The sequence below is a fragment of the Mirounga leonina genome, unplaced genomic scaffold (genome assembly GCF_011800145.1).
Source record: "Mirounga leonina isolate KUSES-001 unplaced genomic scaffold, KU_Mleo_1.0 Mir_174, whole genome shotgun sequence".
NCBI classification, from domain to species: domain Eukaryota; kingdom Metazoa; phylum Chordata; class Mammalia; order Carnivora; family Phocidae; genus Mirounga; species Mirounga leonina.
This window is the reverse complement of record NW_023270451.1, coordinates 16,872,458-16,894,404: the sequence shown is the minus strand read 5'-3', so window position 1 is coordinate 16,894,404 and position 21,947 is coordinate 16,872,458. Positions and strand designations below refer to the sequence as shown.

At 38.1% G+C, this 21,947-nt stretch overlaps 1 protein-coding gene across 1 annotated transcript; it reads left to right on the top strand.

Annotated features, from left to right (window-relative positions):
- The first annotated feature begins 8,396 nt into the window (after window positions 1-8,396).
- On the top strand, window positions 8,397-9,158 carry TEX47 (testis expressed 47). Its single transcript, XM_035020514.1, has one exon. The coding sequence runs from the start codon at window positions 8,397-8,399 to the stop codon at window positions 9,156-9,158; it is 762 nt and encodes a 253-aa protein (XP_034876405.1).
- The last annotated feature ends 12,789 nt before the right edge of the window (window positions 9,159-21,947 follow it).

The window sequence follows — 21,947 nt, the reverse complement described above, 5'->3', positions numbered from 1 at the left end:
AACTGCATTTATACTTGGATGTTCCCATGGCAAGTCCACTTCAACCTAATAGTTACAAACTGTTTTTCTTCCCAAATCTGGGCTTTCTCGTCTATCCTCTATCTGTAGTTTAAAAATCTAAGTCATCCCAGCCACTGACATTCAAATCCACGGACCATCTTTAAATCTTTCCACAGCTCACCTCACACATCCAGTTGACCAAATCATGTCTACCTTGATGATGACTTGCATATATTCCTTAGTCTTAGCAACTACCCAAATCTTCAAAGACCCACCTTTTTCTCAGGGGTAGGCTTTAGTAGCCATACAAAGATGGTCTCACGTCACGTAAGGTTGTTCTGAACTGAAGCTCCTGGACTGTGTTTTTTTTTTTTTTTAAAGATTTTATTTATTTATTTGACAGAGAGAGACACAGCGAGAGAGGGAACACAAGCAGGGGGATTGGGAGAGGGAGAAGCAGGCTTCCCGCGGAGCAGGGAGCCCGATGTAGGGCTCGATCCCAGGACCCTGTGATCATGACCTGAGCCGAAGGCAGACGTTTAACGACTGAGCCACCCAGGCGCCCCTGGACTATGTCTTGATAACAGCTCCATTTTCCATCTCTAGGTCTTCCTATTCTTACTCTCAATCAGTAAGCCCAGACATCTCTGACTGTTGATCCTCCTTGTTCAACTTGGTCCAGCATCTGCCCTTTTATAAGTTCTACCCATCGGCAGGCTCTTAAACTAGACTAGCCCAGACCACAAACAGAGCAACACATGTGTTACCTTTTGCCAAACCAGTAACAAAGCCTATTGGGTTTTTTAATGTTTTTTTTTTTTTTCCTGAATAGAACAATAATGTAGACATGCTTAGAAATTTTTTTTAAATGCAAAACGAGTATCACCACCAAATTCCACCATTTTTTTGAAAGAGAGAGAAAAAGAGAGCATTAGCTGGTGGGACAGGGGGTACAGGGTGGAGCAGATGGAGAGGGAGAGAATCTTAATTAGGCTCCATGCCCAGCACAGAGCCCGATGCAGGGCTCAGTCTCATGACACTGAGGTCATGACCTGGGCAGAAACCAAGAGTCTGATGCTTAACCGACTGAGCCACCCAAGCACCCTTAAATTCCACCAATTTTAACATTTGGCTAGATTTCTCTCTGGTTTGTATTATCATTTTTAAAATAAAATGGGGATCACATATTATACATAACCGTGTATTATATTATTTACTTTGAAAATAACTGTTTTCCATGCATTTAAAATATTCTTCAAAAATGATTTTAGGGCATCATAGTATTCCATAATTAATGTATCCATTCAATTTTTCAAAGTTCTCCCTTAATCCCTGTAATAACCATCTTTACATTAAAATGTTTGTCAATAATTTTATTTCTTTATGATATACCCAGAAGAGGCATTACTTAGAGTAGGAAATTTTTAAACTCGTGATCCGTATCACCAAATGGCTTTCTAGAGAAGCTGAACCAGTTTTGCTCCTCAACCGGTGGAAGATAAGAGCACTCATTCTCCAGTGGCAGAATTCTTAAAAGTGTTCTGGTTGCCTCCAGGATTGCCCATCCCTAACTCCTCTGCCCATCACAGGCAACTTTCTAAAACACAGTTATGATTACAGGCACTAAAAACTCCCAAAGATTCCCTACCACCCACAGAGTAAAACTCATACCTCCGAGCATGGCCTCCAAGTCCTCCACAGACTAGCTGCAACTTCCTGTTTCTCCTTCCCCACGTCTCCGCCCTGCTCACCCTCCAGCCTGGGCCAGCACTTCTACACCGGGCTACACTTACAATCACCTGGAGAGGCTTTCACAAACACACAGGCTAGAGTTCTTTCCACACTAATTAAATAAGAACCAGGAGCTGGCTTCTTTTTTAATTCTCCACCAGATGATTTCTAATAGACAGCCAGCGTTTGAATCACCACCAGCAAGCCCATTCTTTCCTAAAGTGAAATAGGTGGAAACATCAGAAGAGCATGTCAAAAATGCAAATTCTCGGGCCACACTTTAAGCATACTAACTCAGACTTTGTGGGGCTAGAGACCAGGAATCTCTAATTTAACAAACCTGCAGATTCTATAGTTTGAGAACTTCACTCTACTTCAACAAGACCACTGCCATTTCCTCAAGCACCGCATTTCCCAGCCGTGCCGTATATGCCTCCTGCTCTTTAAGCTTCTCGTTTACAAAGTCTGTTCTGTATCTTCTCTAATCCCCATCTCTTCCCTGGTCCACCCCCCAAACCATATCTTTTGTTATGCCCAACTTAAATACTAGTCCTTTCAGTCAGGTTTAATTGTTACAGCATTTTTTGTTTTCCGTGTTCATTGTTTATGTCATTATATTTCCGCTCTCCCACTCTGTACTAAACATAATTGTGTCAACGTTAAGATCTACTAATAGAATTGACTTTTTCACGTGTAGGTACAATATCTGATTGACAAGACTATCTCCACAGTGTCTTGCATGTTTTTCTACAAATAGTAAACATATGTTAAACGTTTGAATTGAATAACAAAATATTTTTAGCCTGTGCTCTCCTTGATAAATAATTACCAAACACTGCTCCATAATGTTTTTGACAAATAGAAGCAATGCTGAAGAAGGTAATCTAGTTTTCTTTTTTAGTAAGTCTTTAAATATCTAGTGATTTGATAACTAACCTTTTTTTTTTTCTGCTAAATCAAGTATATTTTGTCTAATAGTTTAGGTATGTGATCCTAGTAAAAGGCTCTACCCAAGTTGTTGGCCATTTATTTAGAACATGAATTCTCGTATACAAATTATTTAGATCTATCAAAACACAGAAAAAGTTAGTGGAAATGATTTAGAGTTTTCCGTTTTTCCAGTATACGAGCACAAGCGGAAAGTTAAAGTGGGATCTGGTATTCCAAGTAAAAAATAGTCAGTGCACATCCTCCCATTCTAGAGAAATGAATTCAAGAAACATTCACAAAGCCACTTCCCAGCTCTGTTCCCCTGAAGACCATGTCCAAATAAAAGCTCTTTCATTAAGCTTTCCAAAAAAGCCACCCTTTCCACCTCAGGGCTTCTAAAGCACTGATCATCATTCACTTTGTATTTATGATGTTTTCCCCTGCCCTGTAGTCATTCATGGACATCGCAACACCCCTCACTGGACCCTCGGGTCCTAAAATTAGGGACCAGCTGTTTTCCATGTTTGTGTTTCATACAATGCCCATGATATTACCTGCTGCACCAAAGGTGTAGATAAACCTGAGATGAATGAGAGAATAAAGACAGTAAATCAATTTTGTTGAATTACAGGTCTGAGGTAAGAGTTTTCAATTTCCTTTATTCAAACCACAAGGTAGCCTCCATTTCCAGAAAAATTATCCCGTCATAGAGAAGCAAAGAATGGCCCTGTGGACATGGATACTGAGAGGGAATAATTTATCTGCTCTTTACCCTAGGTAGACAGAGTAGGGAGGTTGCTGAGAGCATGTGTGAACCGTGTGTGTAAAGCACTTAAGTAACTCATGCTTTAGTTTCCTATTCTATAATTGTGGGCAAAATTTCTGTCAACCTTATAGGGCTGTGGTGAAACTTAAATTAATTAATATGTGTAAAAGCATCTAGTGTAGGGCACATGGTAAATATTCAGTTAATGGTGTTTAATCTTTTTTTTTTTTTAAAGATTTTATTTCTTTATTTGACAGAGAGAGACAGCGAGAGAGGGAACACAAGCAGGCAGAGTAGGAGAGGGAGAGGCAGGCTCCCCGCTGAGCAGAGAGCCCGATGCGGGGCTCGATCCCAGGACCCTGGGATCACGACCTGAGCCGAAGGCAGACGCTTAACGACTGAGCCACCCAGGCGCCCCTGGTGTTTAATCTTTTTAATCCTTTCCTTCTGCCTTACAAAGACAAAGGACACTGGGAGTTTGTTTTTCAGAAACATTTGGTTCCAGAAGATAAAACCAGAGCAGGAAGTATATGGTAAATATTAAGGTGCATGCTTGACACGAGTTCCAAATACATGTTGTGTACTTACGTGAGAGGAATTGGATAACAAGAGCGGATAGGTAGAATATCTGGAAGAAGACTTCTCAGCATTATAGGTTTCCACTCGGGTTCTGCCACTTGTCAGTTGTTTGAACTTGGATATCTACGCTAACGGACCACTCGGGGAGAACAAACCCCAATGTTTTTTTATCCCATTGGGCAGAGAGAGGAGGTCTTCTGTTTGAGTTGCCACCTGAAGATAAATAACGGGCCCCTAATCGATGGAGCACAGGATTGTGGCATCTGAGAATTCAAATATCAGGTGTCCATCGAAAGGAGCTTGGACAATTATAATTACATATAACAGCCAATTAAAAAAAAGGTCCAAACTGTGTGTTGTTTCTATTCCTAGCTGCTCAAAACTTTACTCCTGACTTAAGTGTATGGTTGATGAAAGGCAAGAAAAGAAGGTAAGTTGCCTTTAAACGTGACGTGACAATGAAATAACAATGTGGAAGCAAGAATCCAACAACAAAACATGCCTCAAAAGATGAAAAGATACATGGGGAAGATAGAGGTCAAACTATTATCTATGGTAGTAAAAACTACTGATTCTAAATGTATTCAATTGGACCACATGAAACTGAGAAATGTATAGGATCGTTGAATTGTTATGTTACACACCTGAAACTAGTGTAAATTATACTTGAATAAAAAAATTAAAACATAAAATAAAAATTGTCAATACCAGACAGTTTTTAACTTATAAAAATAACAACTTAAGGGGCGCCTGGGTGGCTCAGTCATTAAGCGTCTGCCTTCGGCTCGGGTCATGGTCCCAGGGTCCTAGGATCGAGCTCCGCATCGGGCTCCCTGCTCTGCGGGAAGCCTGCTTCCCCCTCTCCGTCTCCCCCTGCTTGTGTTCTCTCTCTTGCTGTGTCTCTCTCTGTTAAATAAATAAATAAATAAAATCTTAAAAAAAATGGCAACTTCATATGTTTCAAGGCAACGCCAATTAAGAGATCATCACTCTTTTGAAGAAGGAATGGCTCTGTGATATTTTGCATAGTCTATATGGGGAATTATAATGATGAAAGATTGTCATTTTTCTATTAGGTTTATATTGCTGGAACCAAGATATATGAAAGAGAAGGGAAATAAAAAGTGCACATGCAGCGAAAAATCACAACTGAGCTCCCTTTTATAGGGGTAAAAAGGTAGAAAAATTGGACTAGAGGTAAGAATGGTGTCACAACGAAGAAAATCTTATCTATGTATAAAAGGTTAATTTAAGTCTGTGCATTCAAAAAGGGCTTCTAGATATGCCCTGTGAAGTCTCCCACTGACTTTGAGCAAAGCCCTTGTTAGGCTACCAAACCCTACAGTTGCATGTCCCTATCTTCTCTGTTATAATCCATCATTGTGCAGTGGAAATGCCAGGAATCGCTGTGGACTTGGGAAGGGGAGAAGTGCCTTCTGCTAGCAGTCTATGCAGGGCGAGTAAACAGGAAAGACTTTATAAAATAAGTATCTCCTGAGCTTTATGAGGCAGACATGTCACAGGTCCTACAGTTTCATGCTCTCAGCTTAACAGGTGAGGTGGAAAAACACTGAAGATAGGAGATTCTGATTATAATCCCAATAAAGAGCAAGGTCTATAATGAAATCAAGAACCTATGATAGATTTCAAAGTAAAAAGACTTAGTAACAGAACACAGTTGGCAGATAACATTTAGGAAACATGAAAACGTAAGACCAGGGATGTTCGCCTAGGGGATGAGCAAAAAAATGTGTAACAGGGTATTTGTAAAGGGAAATATACAGAAAATAATAGTTAAAATGTTGGCATTTTCAATTTAAAAGGGTAGAGGTACATCCAAGGAGAAGTGTTATAAACAGGATTACAATTTAGGAGTCCTCTGTACAGAAAAAATACTGGGCTGGAAAGTCAGTCTTTTTCTGCTTTGTCAGCTCCCACAAACTAATGGTATCTGCCTTGAGCCTTAGATTGAGAAGGAGTCCAAATCCATGGCTGGCCTCAGCAGGGAAGTCTCCACGGTCAGTCAGCAATGTCAATCATTAAGTTTGGAGGCGAGAGTGACATCAAGGACCAGCCACCTGCCCTCACAAAAGATGGTGCTAAGCTACTTGGACATGGAGGTAGAATGAGAGATCTGCATGATGAGCACAGAGCCTCAGCTTTGCCCAAAGCTGAGTATGAGAGGGAACTGAGCAAGGCCATAAACAGAAATTTGGGAAGAAATTCAGGCAGGTCCAGAATCATAGAAACCAAGGGAGAAGAGAAGGCCATAAAGGAGGTACGGTCAACACAATCACATTCTGCAAAGCAGGAAGAAGAATGAGGCTGAGAACAACCCGTAGACCGGGCAGTGACAAGTTCCTGTGTGCCTTGGGAAAGACTGTATCATTTCAGGGAATGATGAAGTGAACCCTGTGAGGAATTAGTCAATTTTTATGTACCACATCCTTAAGGAATTATTAAGTCACCTCTCAGCCTCCACTTTTTGGGATAACTCATTACTGTATATCATTAAAGCCAGATCATAAGTTTGAATAACACAAACCATAGTGGGGGGAAAGTACTGTAAAGTTTACTTTTGGGGCACCTGGGTGGCTCAGTCGTTAAGCGTCTGCCTTCAGCTCAGGTCAGGATCCCAGGGTCCTGGGATCGAGTCCTGTATCAGGCTCCCTGCTCAGCAGGAAGGCTGCTTCTCCCTCTCCCGCTCCCCCTGCTTGTGTTCCCTCTTTTGCTGTCTCTCTCTCTGTGTCAAAAAATAAAAAAAATCTTAAAAAAAAAAAAAGAGAGAGATACAGAAATCCTCAAAAAAAAAAAAAGTACTCTAAGGTTTACTTTTTAAAAATTGAATAAGGGTGATTTCTAATCTTGTTTTAAAATTATGGTTAGAGCTCACATGAATGCAATTTTAAGATATGCTATTATTAATTTTTATTGTAAAACCTAACTTAAATTTACATCAAATTAAGAAAACCTTATAGAAGAAATTTCTTAAAACAGAGTCATCATTACACAGAATCTGACATGTGTTCTTAAAGTATTTAATTAATGCATCTCAATACCCCCTCTACCCTAGGTGGACAGAGTAGGGAGGTTGCTGAAAGCATGTTTGAATTGGGTGCAAGGTATATACCTACTCCATGCTTTAGTTGCCTCTTCCATAAATTGTGGACAAAAAGTAAAAAGAAAAGAATATGTCTAGTAAGATATTCAGGTCCCCCATCTGTCTGACTTACAAAGGCACCTGGCAAAGAAGAAGCCATTCTAGAAAAGAAGCCCTGGTTTCCTCTACCGTGAGGCTGAGATGTCTGTTGAGATACCCTCATTAAAGGAAGAAATGGCACTTGCCAGTGCGCTCTGGCCCTTTAAGACCCTGACAGTCTGATTCACTAGGCACCATGGAAACAAGACAGCTGGCAGCACCCAAGACACTGGCAGTTGGACAAGTAATGGAGGACAAATGGGACCTCAAGGACAGGTAAAAGCAAGAAGCACTTGGAGAAGAAAAGAAATGTTAAGATGACCTGGAGGTAAGAAAAAGAGATTGGTAAGAAGAGTAAGTGAAAATTAACAGAATTTATTATTTGATACCCACAACAACAACAAAAGGAAGGGAAAAGGGCTATTTCTGACATTTGTCGATAGGGAAAAAACCCCAAAGAATCAAAATTAGGTACTCCAAAAATCGACTGTTATTAGACAAGCCACAGTAATAACTTTTCATATCCTGAGTAAAGATGAAGTAAGCCAATTAGGACTTAAGAATTCCCCAGATTTTTTTTTTTTAATTTACTGACCAGTTAAATTTTTTTTAATGGAGAATTACCATAAAATACCACTTTTTTTTTTAATTGACGAATCAAGGACAATCTGTAATTGCCATTACATATATGAAAAGACATTTTAACATGATACCAATGCTCCGGTGAGTGAATGTCAGATACATTCCTGTGTGTGTGTGTGTGCACATGCATGTGCATAAGAGCACACGTGTGATTCAGGAAAAGGGAAAAAATTTAATATAAGTTGAAGGAGAAAATAATAATGCAAACAAAAACAGAGTTAACTTGCTCTAGATTACGTTCTTTCTTCTCCCCACTCACCAGTGTACTAGAGTTCTTTCCTATGATGTAAATGTTATTTCACTGTAAACTTTTAAACAATCTCTATAATTTACATCTTGTTTTAACATTCTCTTTTATTTCAAAGATGGTATTGTCGATAATACTGGGAAGGGATTTTGCTATTCACTAGCATTTGACAAATAAACTTTTTTTTTTTTTTTTTTGTGAGAAGAAATAAAAGAGTTCACCATTGAAGAGGTATCCCGATAATGTAAACACCGTGCTAGGCTAAAAACTGGAATCATCTGCAAGAACAAATAGGACCCATCATGACATTCCCAGGCCATATGGGAAAGACCAACAAAAGGGCTTTTCCAGTGGAATCTCCTCTAATGCCACAAATTCCACGTGGCAATTACTTTCATCTTCAGGAAGAGAAGCAAAGACTACAGCTAAAGAAATTCCTTCTTCATAGGATGTTTCTAGTGGCCGATATAACAGCAAACACAGAAAAAAAAGATATTGCTGACTACTATGAACAAGCATTCCAGTCGATTTTAAAACATCACCTAGGAGAAGCAGTGACAGGGTTTCTGCTGGTATATCCTACTTCTATTCTGCATATCCTTGAGAGTTCCAATGGTACGCTTTACCGAATTCTTCTAGATTATCTTAACCATCAAAAGAGTGAAGCAGAGTTTTTTATCCAAGGGATGAAAATTATCGTTGTGTCCCATAACATCCCAACTAGGCTCTTCATGCAATGGCATGTTTCAGTGATAAAAGTTCCAGTCATGTATCTCGATGATGTGACACAGACACAGTCCACCAAAGAGGTCATCACAGAGTTTCTCACTCAGACCCATAAGCTAGCACTCCATCTTTTAAAGACGGTTAAAGTGGGCGCTAAAGGACCAGGGGATAACTTGCACCAACTTGCACCTGAACTGCTCATCCCAGAACAAATAATAAAGTACTTGTGCAAATCTGAAGAGTTCCTGGATCCAGAAACTTTCCTAAACATATACAACAAACCCATACATGTCACTTTGGATTCTGAGGTGATATGGCCCACTCCTACCTATTTCTAGGATTGAGAGAGATGTGGTGGATAGGGTGAAATCTCTCAAGGAATCAGTGCTACTTAAAGAAAAGAACAGGATTTCTAAAGTAACTCTTCTCTTGAAAAAAGAAAGCACCAGAATGCCACAATATACACAAGGTAATATATTAATCTTTACAGAGCATGTTGAGCTAAACTTGAAAATTAATGTTTATTCTGATATTAAGTTCAACGTGTTATTTTAATGGGTGGAGGGGGTTAATAAGTTAATAATTTTTCAAATGTTAATATCATTTTGACGAAATGGCTTGTTTTTTTTAAAGAAAAGTATAGATAATAAAGGGCAAATTCCGATTCTCATTCATTCTTTCTTTTTAAGATTTTATCTATCTATTTGAAAGAGAGAGAGAGAGAGAGCGAACGCACACAATCAGGGGGATCAGGAGATGGAGAAGCAGACTCCCCACTGGGCAGGGAGCCTGACGTGGGGCTTGATGCCAGAACCCTGGGATCAAGACCTAAGCTGAAGGCGGACAACCGACTGAGCTACCCAGGTGCCCATCACTCATTCTTTCAACAGTAAATGAACAATAGCCACCACACAGAATCAAATTTCAGGAAACACCATTTTGTTCTCAGAATATAAAATTTAGAGGAAAAACACCATCACTGAGTTGCTTGCAACCTACGTTTAGAGGCAAGTATGTGTAAAAGTAAATATGATATGATATGGTATGAGCATTATTATAGTTAGCACTATGTAGGAAACACTTGAAGGACTAAGCTCTGTGAGATATGATTCCTGAATTCAGAACACAAAACCTCAACTTTGAAAACAGTGCCAAAGCTCATATATTCTGAACTATATAATCAAGAATTCTGAGGCTATTATAAAACTGAAGAACACAGTAGCTTTTTGAAACAACCAGAAAATACATTGTCAGAAGGCACTGTATTCTTTCATGCAAAATCATTTTTTGAGCATCCTTCACATGACAGACATTTGCCAGATGTTAGGGATAGAAAACATGATTCTTGCTCACTTGTAAAACATTTATAAACGATCCCACAAAAGATATACAAGTTGGTTTTTTTTTTCCAATTTACTTCCTATAAAGCAATTAATGACATGAATTTCTATATGACCTATTTTAAGTTGTTCTCTCCCTTCCTTCACCCAGGATCAATGCCCTTATTTAAAATATTTAAGTATTTTTAATTATTTTAAATAGTATAATTTATTTAAAATTATTTAAAATATTATTTATTATTATTTAAAATAGTATAATTTGTTTATTTAAAAAAGTATAATTTGTTTAAACTATTAAATGGCATTAATATCTTGATGGCTTCAGTGACATTTATCCAAAATTATTTCAATATCTCATGAAACAGATTTAGTAGAAGAAATACTGTGTTCCATTTTACTTTTTTTTTAATATTATTTGATTTTCAGTCTCTTTAGGGGAAAAAAAGCAATCTCAGTATACAACTCAAATTTGTCATATGCAGATAATTTGTCATCACTTGTTCCATATCAGAATCAAATTTCAGGAAAGACTGCTTCTATTTTTAAATTTTGTAATATAGATTTAGATACAGAATGCCATTTTTCACTCTTAGCTGAACTTGAAGTTCTGTTCATTTAAATTTAGTAACAGAAAGAGTATATTTTAGATTAAACATGAAGTAATTCTTCTGGTTAAGAAAGAGTATATAACTTACAAACATTTTATCAATTTAGCAAATATTAAACACCTCATATTCATCAGTAATGTGCTATTTACTCTGAAATGTGAAAAAGACACAGGCATCCACACTTTGAGAATAAGTGTTCAGCAACAAAATGAGTGGAAGTAAAAAATGCTTTCCAGGAAAAAAAAAAAAAAAAAAGCCATAGAGAAAAGACTTGAAGAAGTAAGCCTTATCTAGGCTTGTGGATGTGAGGAGAGGTTGGGGAGGGCAGATGAGCATATTTACGAGAACAGAGAACAAGCAAAAATAGGAAGGAGAAAATGACCCGTAAGTGTTCATTGAATCAGGTAAAATTCCTTTAGGAAGGTAAATTTTGTTTGTTTAGGAAGAGTATTTTCTAAAGTTAGCTAGTGAATAGAAGTGCAGTTTACAAATAAAATTGTATATTTATCTATATAAAAGTATGACGTATTTCCCCAAAATGGCCATGGCTAATATCGCATCCCACATGCTCTTCTTACAATGTGGCCTTAACATTCATACATATCATGGTGGCTTCTAAATCCCCTCCCCTTGAAATCAAGCAGACCTTTGTAATTGCCTTGACCAAGAGAATACAACAGAAGTGATCCCATGTGACCGCCACGGCTAGGTCATAAAAATGCTACACACTTTACCATGATCACTTCAATGCTAGCTAGCTCTTGGAACCTAAAAATACTCTGTGAGCAATCCAAGTGATTTTCCAGAGGACATCCCCAGCCGAGGTCCCAGCCAACAGCCAGGATCACCACTAGACATGTGAGTGAGTGAACCTTCCAGTGATTCCAGACTCTAGTCTTCCAGTCAACCCTGGATTTCAAGCCAGCCCAACTGACACTGTGCAGAATAGTAGAGACGGTGTGTTCCCACTGAGCCCTGTCCAAATTGCAGATCTGTGAATGAGATAAACGACTGTCGTTGATTTAAGCCCCTGTGTTTTAGGTGGGTGATTATGTATTAGTCTGGAACAATAATATATATGTAATAGGAGTAATCACATATATATATATATATATATATATATATATATATATGCATGTAATTTCATATCATTTAGTTTTCATTCATCTATGCCACTAATATTTACTAAATACCTACTGGTAAATGTTTACTAGGGGGCCAAGCACCATGCTTGTCACTGGGGATGCAAGCACCCCCAGCTGAAAGGTGTGTATCTTCCTAGCATAGGCCTAGCACACTGCCTAGCATCGATCTTTTATTGGTCTGTAATACTTTCGTATCAGAAAGTATTATAGACCAATAAAATACTTTCTGATACGAAAGTATTATAGACCAATACAAAAAGCACTGATTGAAAATTAATTCACTAAGCCAAAGAAAAACATTAAAAATCAGAATCATTTTTGGAGGAAATTATAGGAAAGATCTCAATGATAATATTACCGATTTACTTAGCATACTGTTAATTTACATTTGAAGGATTCTTGAAGTGTCCATTGTGAAAATAACTGGAAAAGAAGAGCAAAGAGACTCTAAATAAATCAAACTACTTATGTAGTTATTTATCTGTTTTAGTGAGAACAGGAGAATGAGTTTATTCAAGTGGAAGCTACCCTTCCTACAAGTTACATTAGGGGGGTTTCTACTTATTTTTCAGCTAAAATATCACTGCTGAAAACATTTTGCGACTTTTATGACAGATGAATGAAGAAGGATTATAAATCAAAGGGAGTTTAAATATTTTAGCTCCCTCTAGTATTTTGACTCCCAAATAATATATACTCCAACTTGACTGGTGACCTTGATATTCAGTCTTCATTCATAAAAACATTTGTTGTTGTTTTTTATTATTGCATTCACTCTCAAAGGAATATCTGCTGTCATCAAACATATTAAAAGAATGTGACACTGTTCTCTAAGGGGGAACACAAATATGTTTTCAGTAACAGTTGTATTATTGAGGTTCCTATATAGCTCACTAATATCATGTCTTTAAAAGGGAAGACACATAGTGTATGTTTATATATATTTGATAAAATGCAGAAATATTATAGTCAGACCTTACAAAGGTAATTTAATTTGATCAAGTCAAAAAAATGTGATTTATTAAAGCTTAGGAAGGCTCATAAGGTAATTCTCAACCCAATGAGAGTTATAGTTTCCTTACAATAAAACTTTCCATAAAGCTAGAGTACAGGGGCACCTGGGTGGCTCAGATGGTTAAGCATCTGCCTTCGGCTCAGGTCATGATCTCAGGGTCCTGGGATCGAGCCCCACGTCAGGTTCCTTGCTCAGTGGGGAGCCTACTTCTCCCTCTCCCTTTGCCTCTCCCCTTGCTTGTGCTCTCTCTCGCTATCTCTGTCACTATCTGTCTCTCTCTATCAAATAAATAAATAAAATCTTTTTAAAAAATTAAAAATAATAAAAGCTAAAGTACAGTTAACCCAAGCAGAAAATGAGTATTTTAATACCGAACATATAACATTCAGTGTTCTTATAACAATGAACATAGAACATACAACATATACATATCCAGTGGACATGCAACATTTAAACGGTGAGGCTGGTGCCATTCTAATTCTTGTATTTTGATATGGATATGCTCACAGAAGACTGACATGCCAAGGCTCTTATGTTCTTTTCAGAATAACCAAGGGCTTTCGGGAAGGTTATAGTTTTCATGAAGATTAACTAAAATAATGTTATTTGGAGGGAAAAATCCTCCCAGGGTGAATTTAAAATTTTTACTGTCTTCATCATAATTAAAGAGGCATGTGGATTCATTCATAGATAATCATTGCTTAATACAAATAGATTTTTATATTCAGTGACTTTATCGTAACTTTAGCGACACGAAACCACATTTCAATTCAGTTAAACCTACCTCTAGCAGTAGAATTCCCCCAGCTTCCACAAGGAAGTGGAAATGAGACAGCCTATCATCAACTTTGAGATTATTTCATACTGTAGAAAACGATTTAATGTAGAATTAGAGTTCTCCCTCTTGTGGCCAATTATGTAAATTTCCAGAATACCTGCTGATAGGACCCATGCTGTAAACACAGTGCATAGTTTTTAAGAGAATATAAAGAGAACCCCCAAAAGCACTTTTCAAATGTCTGCTCTAATCTCCCTGTCTGGCAGATAAAGATTCTAAGACCCAAAGACATGAAGTGTTTTGCCAACAATGAAACCAAGAATCGATTAACACGTTTCCTATTTCCACTTGACTACTTTACATCATTAGTTGTGGTCATGGGTAGGGGGTCTGGATTTAATTCCGAGTGGTCTCTTCACTGTGGCACCATACCCCTCCTGTGCTCCAGCCCTCACGTAGTGCCTCCTCCAGATGTCCCCCTACATTTCCACAGGCATCTCCATCTCCATATGCTCTGTGTAGAATGCATCCCTTCCCAGCCACCACCCCTCCTTCAATCTGCTCCCCCACTTGCACTCCCTGTTACTAGAAAATGGACCATTCTCCACACAGTTGCCAAGTCAGAAACCTGAACATTGTCCCAATTTCCCCTCTTCCTTATTACACTGACAGCCAATCAATCCACCCATCTTCCTGCAGAAAGTGTTTCTAGTTGTCTGGCCTTGTTTTTGTGCTCTCCTTAGGGATCTTCCTCACTCCCATCTCCTCTTTCTCCTGCTGATCTATATAGTATTTCTATCAGTGTTAAAAGCAGTGTGGCACAGGTTTAAGAGAGCCCCCCCTGGGGACCCCTGGGTGGTGCAGTGGGTGAAGCCTCTGACTCCCAGTTTCCGCTCAGGTCCTGATCTCAGGGTCCTGAGATCAATCCCCGTCTTGGGCTCTGCGTGCTCAGCAGGAGCCCACTTGGGACTCTCTCTCCCTCTCCCTCTGCAACCTCCCTCACTTGCTCTCTCGCAAATAAATAAATCTTAAATTTAAAAAAAGAGAGCGCGCCACCTCTGGTATCCAACTGCTGTGTTGAAACCTGGCTCAAGCACTTGGAGAGCCACATTTCATTTCTTCACCTCTAGACACCTTAGACTCCTCACCTACAAAGGGAGCATGATAACAGTATCTACACTATAAGATTGATTATAATCAATAATATATTGATTATATCAATATATTGATATAATCAATATCAATGCTTCTGGCATATAGTAAGCACTCAACAAATGTCATTCCTCCCATCAAAATACTTCAATGGCTTCTACTTCACCTCCAGGATAAAAAACAAAATTCCATCATGATCTGCAAAGCTTTGACTCCCAATATTCCTCCACTCCATCTTTATCCTCTTTCCTCTCACTTCTCTTAGCAAAATTCTGCTTATTGATCAAATTATATTTCCTCTGTGAAGGCTGGCAAACTCAAGAAACCTGCATTGTATGTGGTACTCAACCACATTCTAGCAATTCTTCTATTGTAAGGCTGTTGTCTATTTTCACACTCCTTTCCCCGCCAGTGACTTGTAAGCTATTACTCTGGGATTTGGGGTATTCAGATCTTCAGTGTCTCATTTTTAAAAAGAGGCTGTTAAAATATCTCTAAGAATTTTCCCATAAAGTTAACCTTACTTCCATCAAAATGGTTGTGAAATGTCAATATATTAAATGTTCCTATGTAATTGATCAGGTTTTGGTCATTGTCCATGGAGCTCTTTAAAATAGCAAGTGAAAATATAACAGTTGTACCTTATCTGAAGTTTTCTGTTTTACCCACATATTAATTTCTTCCACTTTAATTTGGAAGGATACTTAGAAGACCTTCTGGAAGTGATTCAGCGGAACTTTTATATTTATGTATTACTATTCACTGAGCCAAGTATAGGAACTCATTCCCAATTCACTGGATTAAAAATAAAAATTCTCTTTCCTATTGGAGCATCTGAGCAAGCTACTAGTAAGGTATACAACCTTTATTCCATATTTTAAAGATGTTTACTTTATGTTCTTCAAATCCTTATTTTACCTGCCACACTCACCTGTTCTTTGAGAGATATGTGCTTAGTAAGGCTAATATTTATTATGTATCTCTTCTTAGGTTATTATAAAAGTGAAAATTTGCTTCCATTTTAATTATGCATTTCACATTTCTAATCTCGTTCTAAAGTACTAAGCCATTTTTAAAAATACTATTTATAAAAGAGTGCATTAAATGTAAAGCCTTGATTTATTGAGGAAAAAATAAATGTCTGAATACTGAACACATTTACATTTTACCAAAATGCATTCTAGTGTAATGACATCCTGAGGGATCTCTCCCACTCATGTCTCACCTTCCTCCTCTCTCTCTTGTTTTTACTAGACTCAGTTTATACTAGACTTTGCTTTTTGAAAGCACAAATAATAAACTACTCTACAAGGTTTATTTCATCATAGATAAAACTACACACCTTGTAGTATTTTGATTCACCAATTCCTCACTTTCTATCCTCTATAGTGACAATTCTTGAGCACATAACTCTGTTCCAGACAAAATCAAAATGACAAAATGAAAAGAATATTGAAGTGAGATGACTGACTTTTGTTATGTACTCCATTACCAACTCATTATGTGGCTCCAAACAAGTAATTTTTTTCTTTTGGGGTCTCTGTTCATCTACATCATAGAACCTCTGAGCATTATAAAGAAGTCCATGAAGCCCTTGAACTGTATCCAAAAATGTGTCTCAAAAGAAAGACATGTTGTCTTAGGATCAGGCAGGAGGCCAAGATTAAGATGTTTGTATTAAAATTTTGAGGGGCTCCTAGGTGGCTCAGTTGGTTGGGCATCTGCCTTCAGCTTGGGTCATGATCCCAGGGTTCTGGAATAGAGCCCTGCATCATGCTCTCTGCTCAGTGGGGAACCTGCTTCTCCCTCTTCTCTGCCTGCCACTCTGCCTACTTGTGCTCTCTATCAAATAAATAAATAAAATCTTTAATAAAATAAAATGTTGAAGGCTGATGTCTGAATGAATGAATGTCTGAATTCATCTACCCTATCAGAAAGTATCTGTGGGCAATACCAACATTTTCCTTTAAAAAGTCCATCCTGGATGCATTCATTTTAGTGCAAAGATGAATGGGAAACCAAAAAGCCAGAAAACTGTATATTAGATTATGACATCTAAACAGCATGTTTGGTAGCACTGTAAAGTCAGGAGAAACAGGGAAGAGAGGGACATTTTTCTTTAAGGCTGATGGGAAGCCATTGAAGATTTTAAGCAGGGCATACTCAGACTGGTTTGGCTATTGAGTGGAGAAAGGACCAGCAGGGGACATGTTGGTGCAGATACGCTCCTTAGGAAGTTGTTACAAGTCTTCTGGCAAGGGGTGATAATAGATAGAACCAGATTAATAACTGTGAAAATGGATGTAAGGGGACCAATTTGAAAGATAATCAAGAAGTAAATAAACATAGGTTATGAGGGAGAGAAAAGTGTCAAACATTTTAGATTTCTAGTTTTTACAACAAGATGGTACCATTCCTGAGGTAGGAAATATATAAGGAGTATAGAGTTTGTAAAGGAAAATGGGCTTTCAATTACTGATACATGACAGCTACGTCAGGTTGGAATAATTTTTGATACTTCCATCACTAATACCTTTAGAGGAGGTATAGGGAACATGCAACATACTAAATCTCATACTTTGCTGAAATGGCTAAGTACTAATACTACACATTTTCTGATATGAGTAAGTAACTTCCAGGAAACTCAAAACACTTTGATAAGTTAGAATAAATTAAGCTAAAGGAGAAAATGTCCCAACGATAATCCTGAGTCTGATATTCACCATCACAGCTCCCCTTAACATTGTATCTGCATTCAGTGGAGCCAAATATAAAATCAGCAACACTTACTGAGCTCAATTCCTTCCATTAGCCAAATAAAAGTCATTCAAAACATTACTAATTATTTACTGAGTGCCACATACATTTACTGAAGGTCATGCCATTGTCATTTATTGGTATGTAGTCATGTGTTAAGGGGGCAAACACATAAAAGCCTCCATAGGGCCCTTCCCAAATTCATTGATACATTATTTATTCCATTTGCAATAAAAATTTAGGTAAAAAGGTGTCCTTCGGCATTCTATTGAAGTGTTTTGCCCTCTGTTTCTCTCAGCTGGTTGTAGGACAACATGACACACCTTGAATTTTATTCTCTTTCTGAATTTAATCATTCAGCAAGTGTGAACTGAAAAACTGTGTCAAATGCCTTATCAGGCATGGGGGCTTGGGGGTACAATGCAATCATGAGCAAATAGGTATAATTTCTACCTTACAGAGTATGCAGTCTCTATCTCCCTCTACTCCAGACACATAAAAAAAAGTAAACAGTTATAATTATAGTAATTATATTAATATATTATATAATAATGTATATTTACAATTACTGTAATCATCTTGGGGATACAAGTAGCAATGGCTTCCTAAATTTACCTCATGTAGAGGATTAGGGGATGCCTCTCAGGGAAGAAAGATACAAGGATTTCTGGAAGTTGCATAGGACAGAGCCAAAATAAAAGGCAAGGAGTAGGAGGGGAGTGTTCCTGGTGGAGGATATATTTATGTATACTTGATCAGAGGGATGTGCTAACACCCAAAGGCAAGAAGAGCCATACTGTGTTGAGAGATGTGAAAGAATATCAATAAGGCAGGACTTGAAAAACAAATGGAATCATAAGAGATGAGATTGGATAGCTAGGCATGGAACCAGATTACACAGACACTTAGAGCTGCATAAGCACCATGACTTCATCTCAAGTGAAATGAGACACAGTTTTGTTTTAATCAGAGAAATGCCATGATTAGATATGCACTATAGAAGAACCAGTTTGAATTGTGAGAAAAGATGAGAAGGGTACTTGGTAACGAGACTGGACAGAGTCACCAGTTAGGAGGTTATCACAATAATCAGGGAACGAGATAATAGGATGTCTGTACAATGATAATGACAAGAACAGAAGGCACGTGCCATTCCCGAAGACAGACAATACTGGAAGAACAGTAGCTTGGGGACGTGCAGGGAGTAAGAGGAAGTTTTCCATTTGAACATGCTGAATGTGAGGTGTCTGCGAATCATCAACGTTGAACCATCCAGTAGAGCTTTGGATATATTCTCCGAAGTGCTGGAGATGGGTCTGGTAGAGAGAGAGAATGGACATCATCACAGATGATGACTGAAGATTCAGGAGTGATCCTCTCACCCAGCACAAGTTGATAGTGAAGAGAGAAGACAGTCTACCTCAGAACCCTGAGGAATGCTACGGGAAGAACAGGGACCCACAAAGAAGTCGAAGAAGACATTATTTAAATCACCCAGAAGCAGAGAAAAAGAAGCAGATCAGGCAGTGACGTGGAAGCCAAAGGAACAATTTCTTTTAAAAGAGAGTACTCAACAGTATTAATTGTTGTCTCAAAGTCAAGTAAGAAAAGGAATAAAAAGGAGATTGAATGACAATGAGATCATTGGTAACTTGGAAAGAGTGACTTACGTAGTATATTGGAGACAGAAGCAGGATCCAGTAGGTTGAGGAGTGAAGGTTAAGTGAGGAAAGAGAACAAAGTATAAAGAACATTTCTACAAGTTCGGCTGTTGAGTTAGTTCTTAGTGAATTTGCAGAGTCAGTTTGGGAATGCAAAGGGCCCTCTGGAGATGTTAAAATTTTTACTAAGAGGAATACCAGTAGTTTATTCTGGTTTCAAGAAAGGAATCTGTCCTCTTATGTGAGATTAAACATCCAATCATGGCCCAAGGGGAAAAGAGCTCTACCCAGTTTTGAATGGCAAAGATCTGGTCTTGTACCTTAAAGGTCCTCAAGTGACAGTTTGTGGACAGTTCTGGAAAAGAATGATTGCTCAATAAACATTTGTTTAGATAAATGCACTAATCTCTGGGAGAAATCTAGCTTTGCAGAAAGTGACTTTATAATATTCATGAGCTCTGGGTCTCCTGGGTGGATCAGTTGGTTAGGTGGTCATCTCTTGATTTCAGTTCAGGTTATGATCTCGGGTCCTGGGATCCAGCCTCACGTCAGGCTCCACCCTCAGTGGGGAGTCTGCTTCAAAATTCTCTCTCTCCCTTTGCCCCTTGTGCCACACATGCTCTCTCTCCCTCTCTCTCTAAAATAAATAAATAAATCTTTAAAAAAAAGAGTATCTATGAGCTCTAATGTTACAGCTCAGACTTTGGGTTATTCCATTGGTATTTCCATGGTCAAACTTTTACAGTTGATTGCAAATTATGCCATGTCCTTTATCTACTTTATGGATCAACCCCATCACATTTGTAAATTTTGCTCTGGCCATTATCCAGAGTGCTTCCTCCTTTGCCCAGTCAGGGCAAGCTAGGAAATTGCAAATTATAATCAAATCTTAATCTTCCAAACTAATGATTTTAAAGAGCAATAATGCATAATCTAAAATGATGGTGAAATCATGAACCATTTATCTCTGTAATGTATGTTCATTAAATTTGACTATAAGTACATCCTATATGTCTTTCATAACAAAATTATAAAGCATTTCAACTGAAATGGCTCAAGAGGACTTGCAAGCTTTTCCAGTTCCTCTAGTCCTGCTTCCTACTACATCCTATTGTTTATATCACCTTTCATGTTTAGGTGACTCATTAAAATAAACTAACATACCATGTTTTTTTTTTTTAGGATGGGGGAGATAATAAGCAGCATTTCCTTATTATTGCCATTGTCCCTATAGCTATATTTCTCCATTTCTGTGTCTCTGAAAAGTTTCATTCACAGGAGTAAAGAGAATAATATAATGAACCTGTATATCCATCACCCACCTACAACAACGATCAGCATCTCTTTTTAAAATTTGCTCTTTGTTAAGTGATATGACTATGATCTCTCTGACATATTATAGACTAAGAAAGGACACAAATATGAGAACTAGAAGGACTTTCGGACACTGTCTATTGCAGCCTCATCCCTCGGTTACAAAAATGGACAGTTGAGGCTCAAAGCACAGCACTGAGCGATGGTAAGGTTAAACTAGACATCATCTATGCCTTGCTTATCTCTTTGGATAAAATCAAGACTACATCTCTACTGCCTTATTCTTGGCACAGAATATTTCCAAAAATTCACATGTTACTAAATCCTATTTTCCACCATCTTACAAACCACAAACTACAAGCAAAAACTTAAAGTGTTTTAAAGTCTGGCATATTAGGCCCATGATTATTGGGTTGATTTTTCAGGAGTGAGCAGCTGAGTGATGGAGCAAAGAAAGTCCTCACCTTGGTTGTTTCTCAACCAGGACAGCATCCATGAATGTACTTCATATTTATCTTTTTTATGGGATGCTTTCAGGAATGCCATACACAAGGGGAGGTAACTACCGGTTTGACATTTTCACTTTTGATCTTCTTGTACAAGCAGCAAATGTTTTGGGATACTGAAAGATGTTTAGGGCTTTCAGATAATATTAAGTTGAAATGAGTGTAATGTTTTCCTGAAGAATCGTCTCGTCCATAAAAATTGCTTTGTGGGATAATTCTTCTGAGGGCCATTAACTCATGTCTGCTGCTAAAGATGTTGACTCAGGGTAGCGTGCCATGTCAGAGATATTGGAAACCCCAGCTTACAGGCAAGCACATTCTACTAACAGAACTGCCACTTCTCTCTGGCACTACCTGGTTCTTCTTGCTAATATTAATCAAATGATAGTTGTATAAGCACAAACATAGTTTACAAATGACAAGAAGATAATGTTTCCCCCTTCATATCATAGAAGAGACACCAAAATACCTCTTTGATGAAGATAACTCCCAGTTGATTAACAGGAATAAAATGCTTGCATAAATAGAATTACATGTGCATATATGGAATAGAATTATAGGTTAGACATATTAGTACACACACACACACACACACACGAGTATATACACAACTCTCTTAACCCAAACTAGAGAAACCAATTAAGATTTATAAAACTGCTCCCAATCAAGTGGGAGAACCAGAGATTTAACTATCAAAGTTTAACAATGCAGTACAAGAAAGTCCTTTTGTATAAATAATGGAGATCATTTCTCTACCAGTTACGTCCTCCCCACCTCCTCTCCGATTCCCATCTGAGAAGCTGCCGGTGCATCTTTCCCAGAGTGTCTCCTCCCACAGCTCCTGGTGTGGC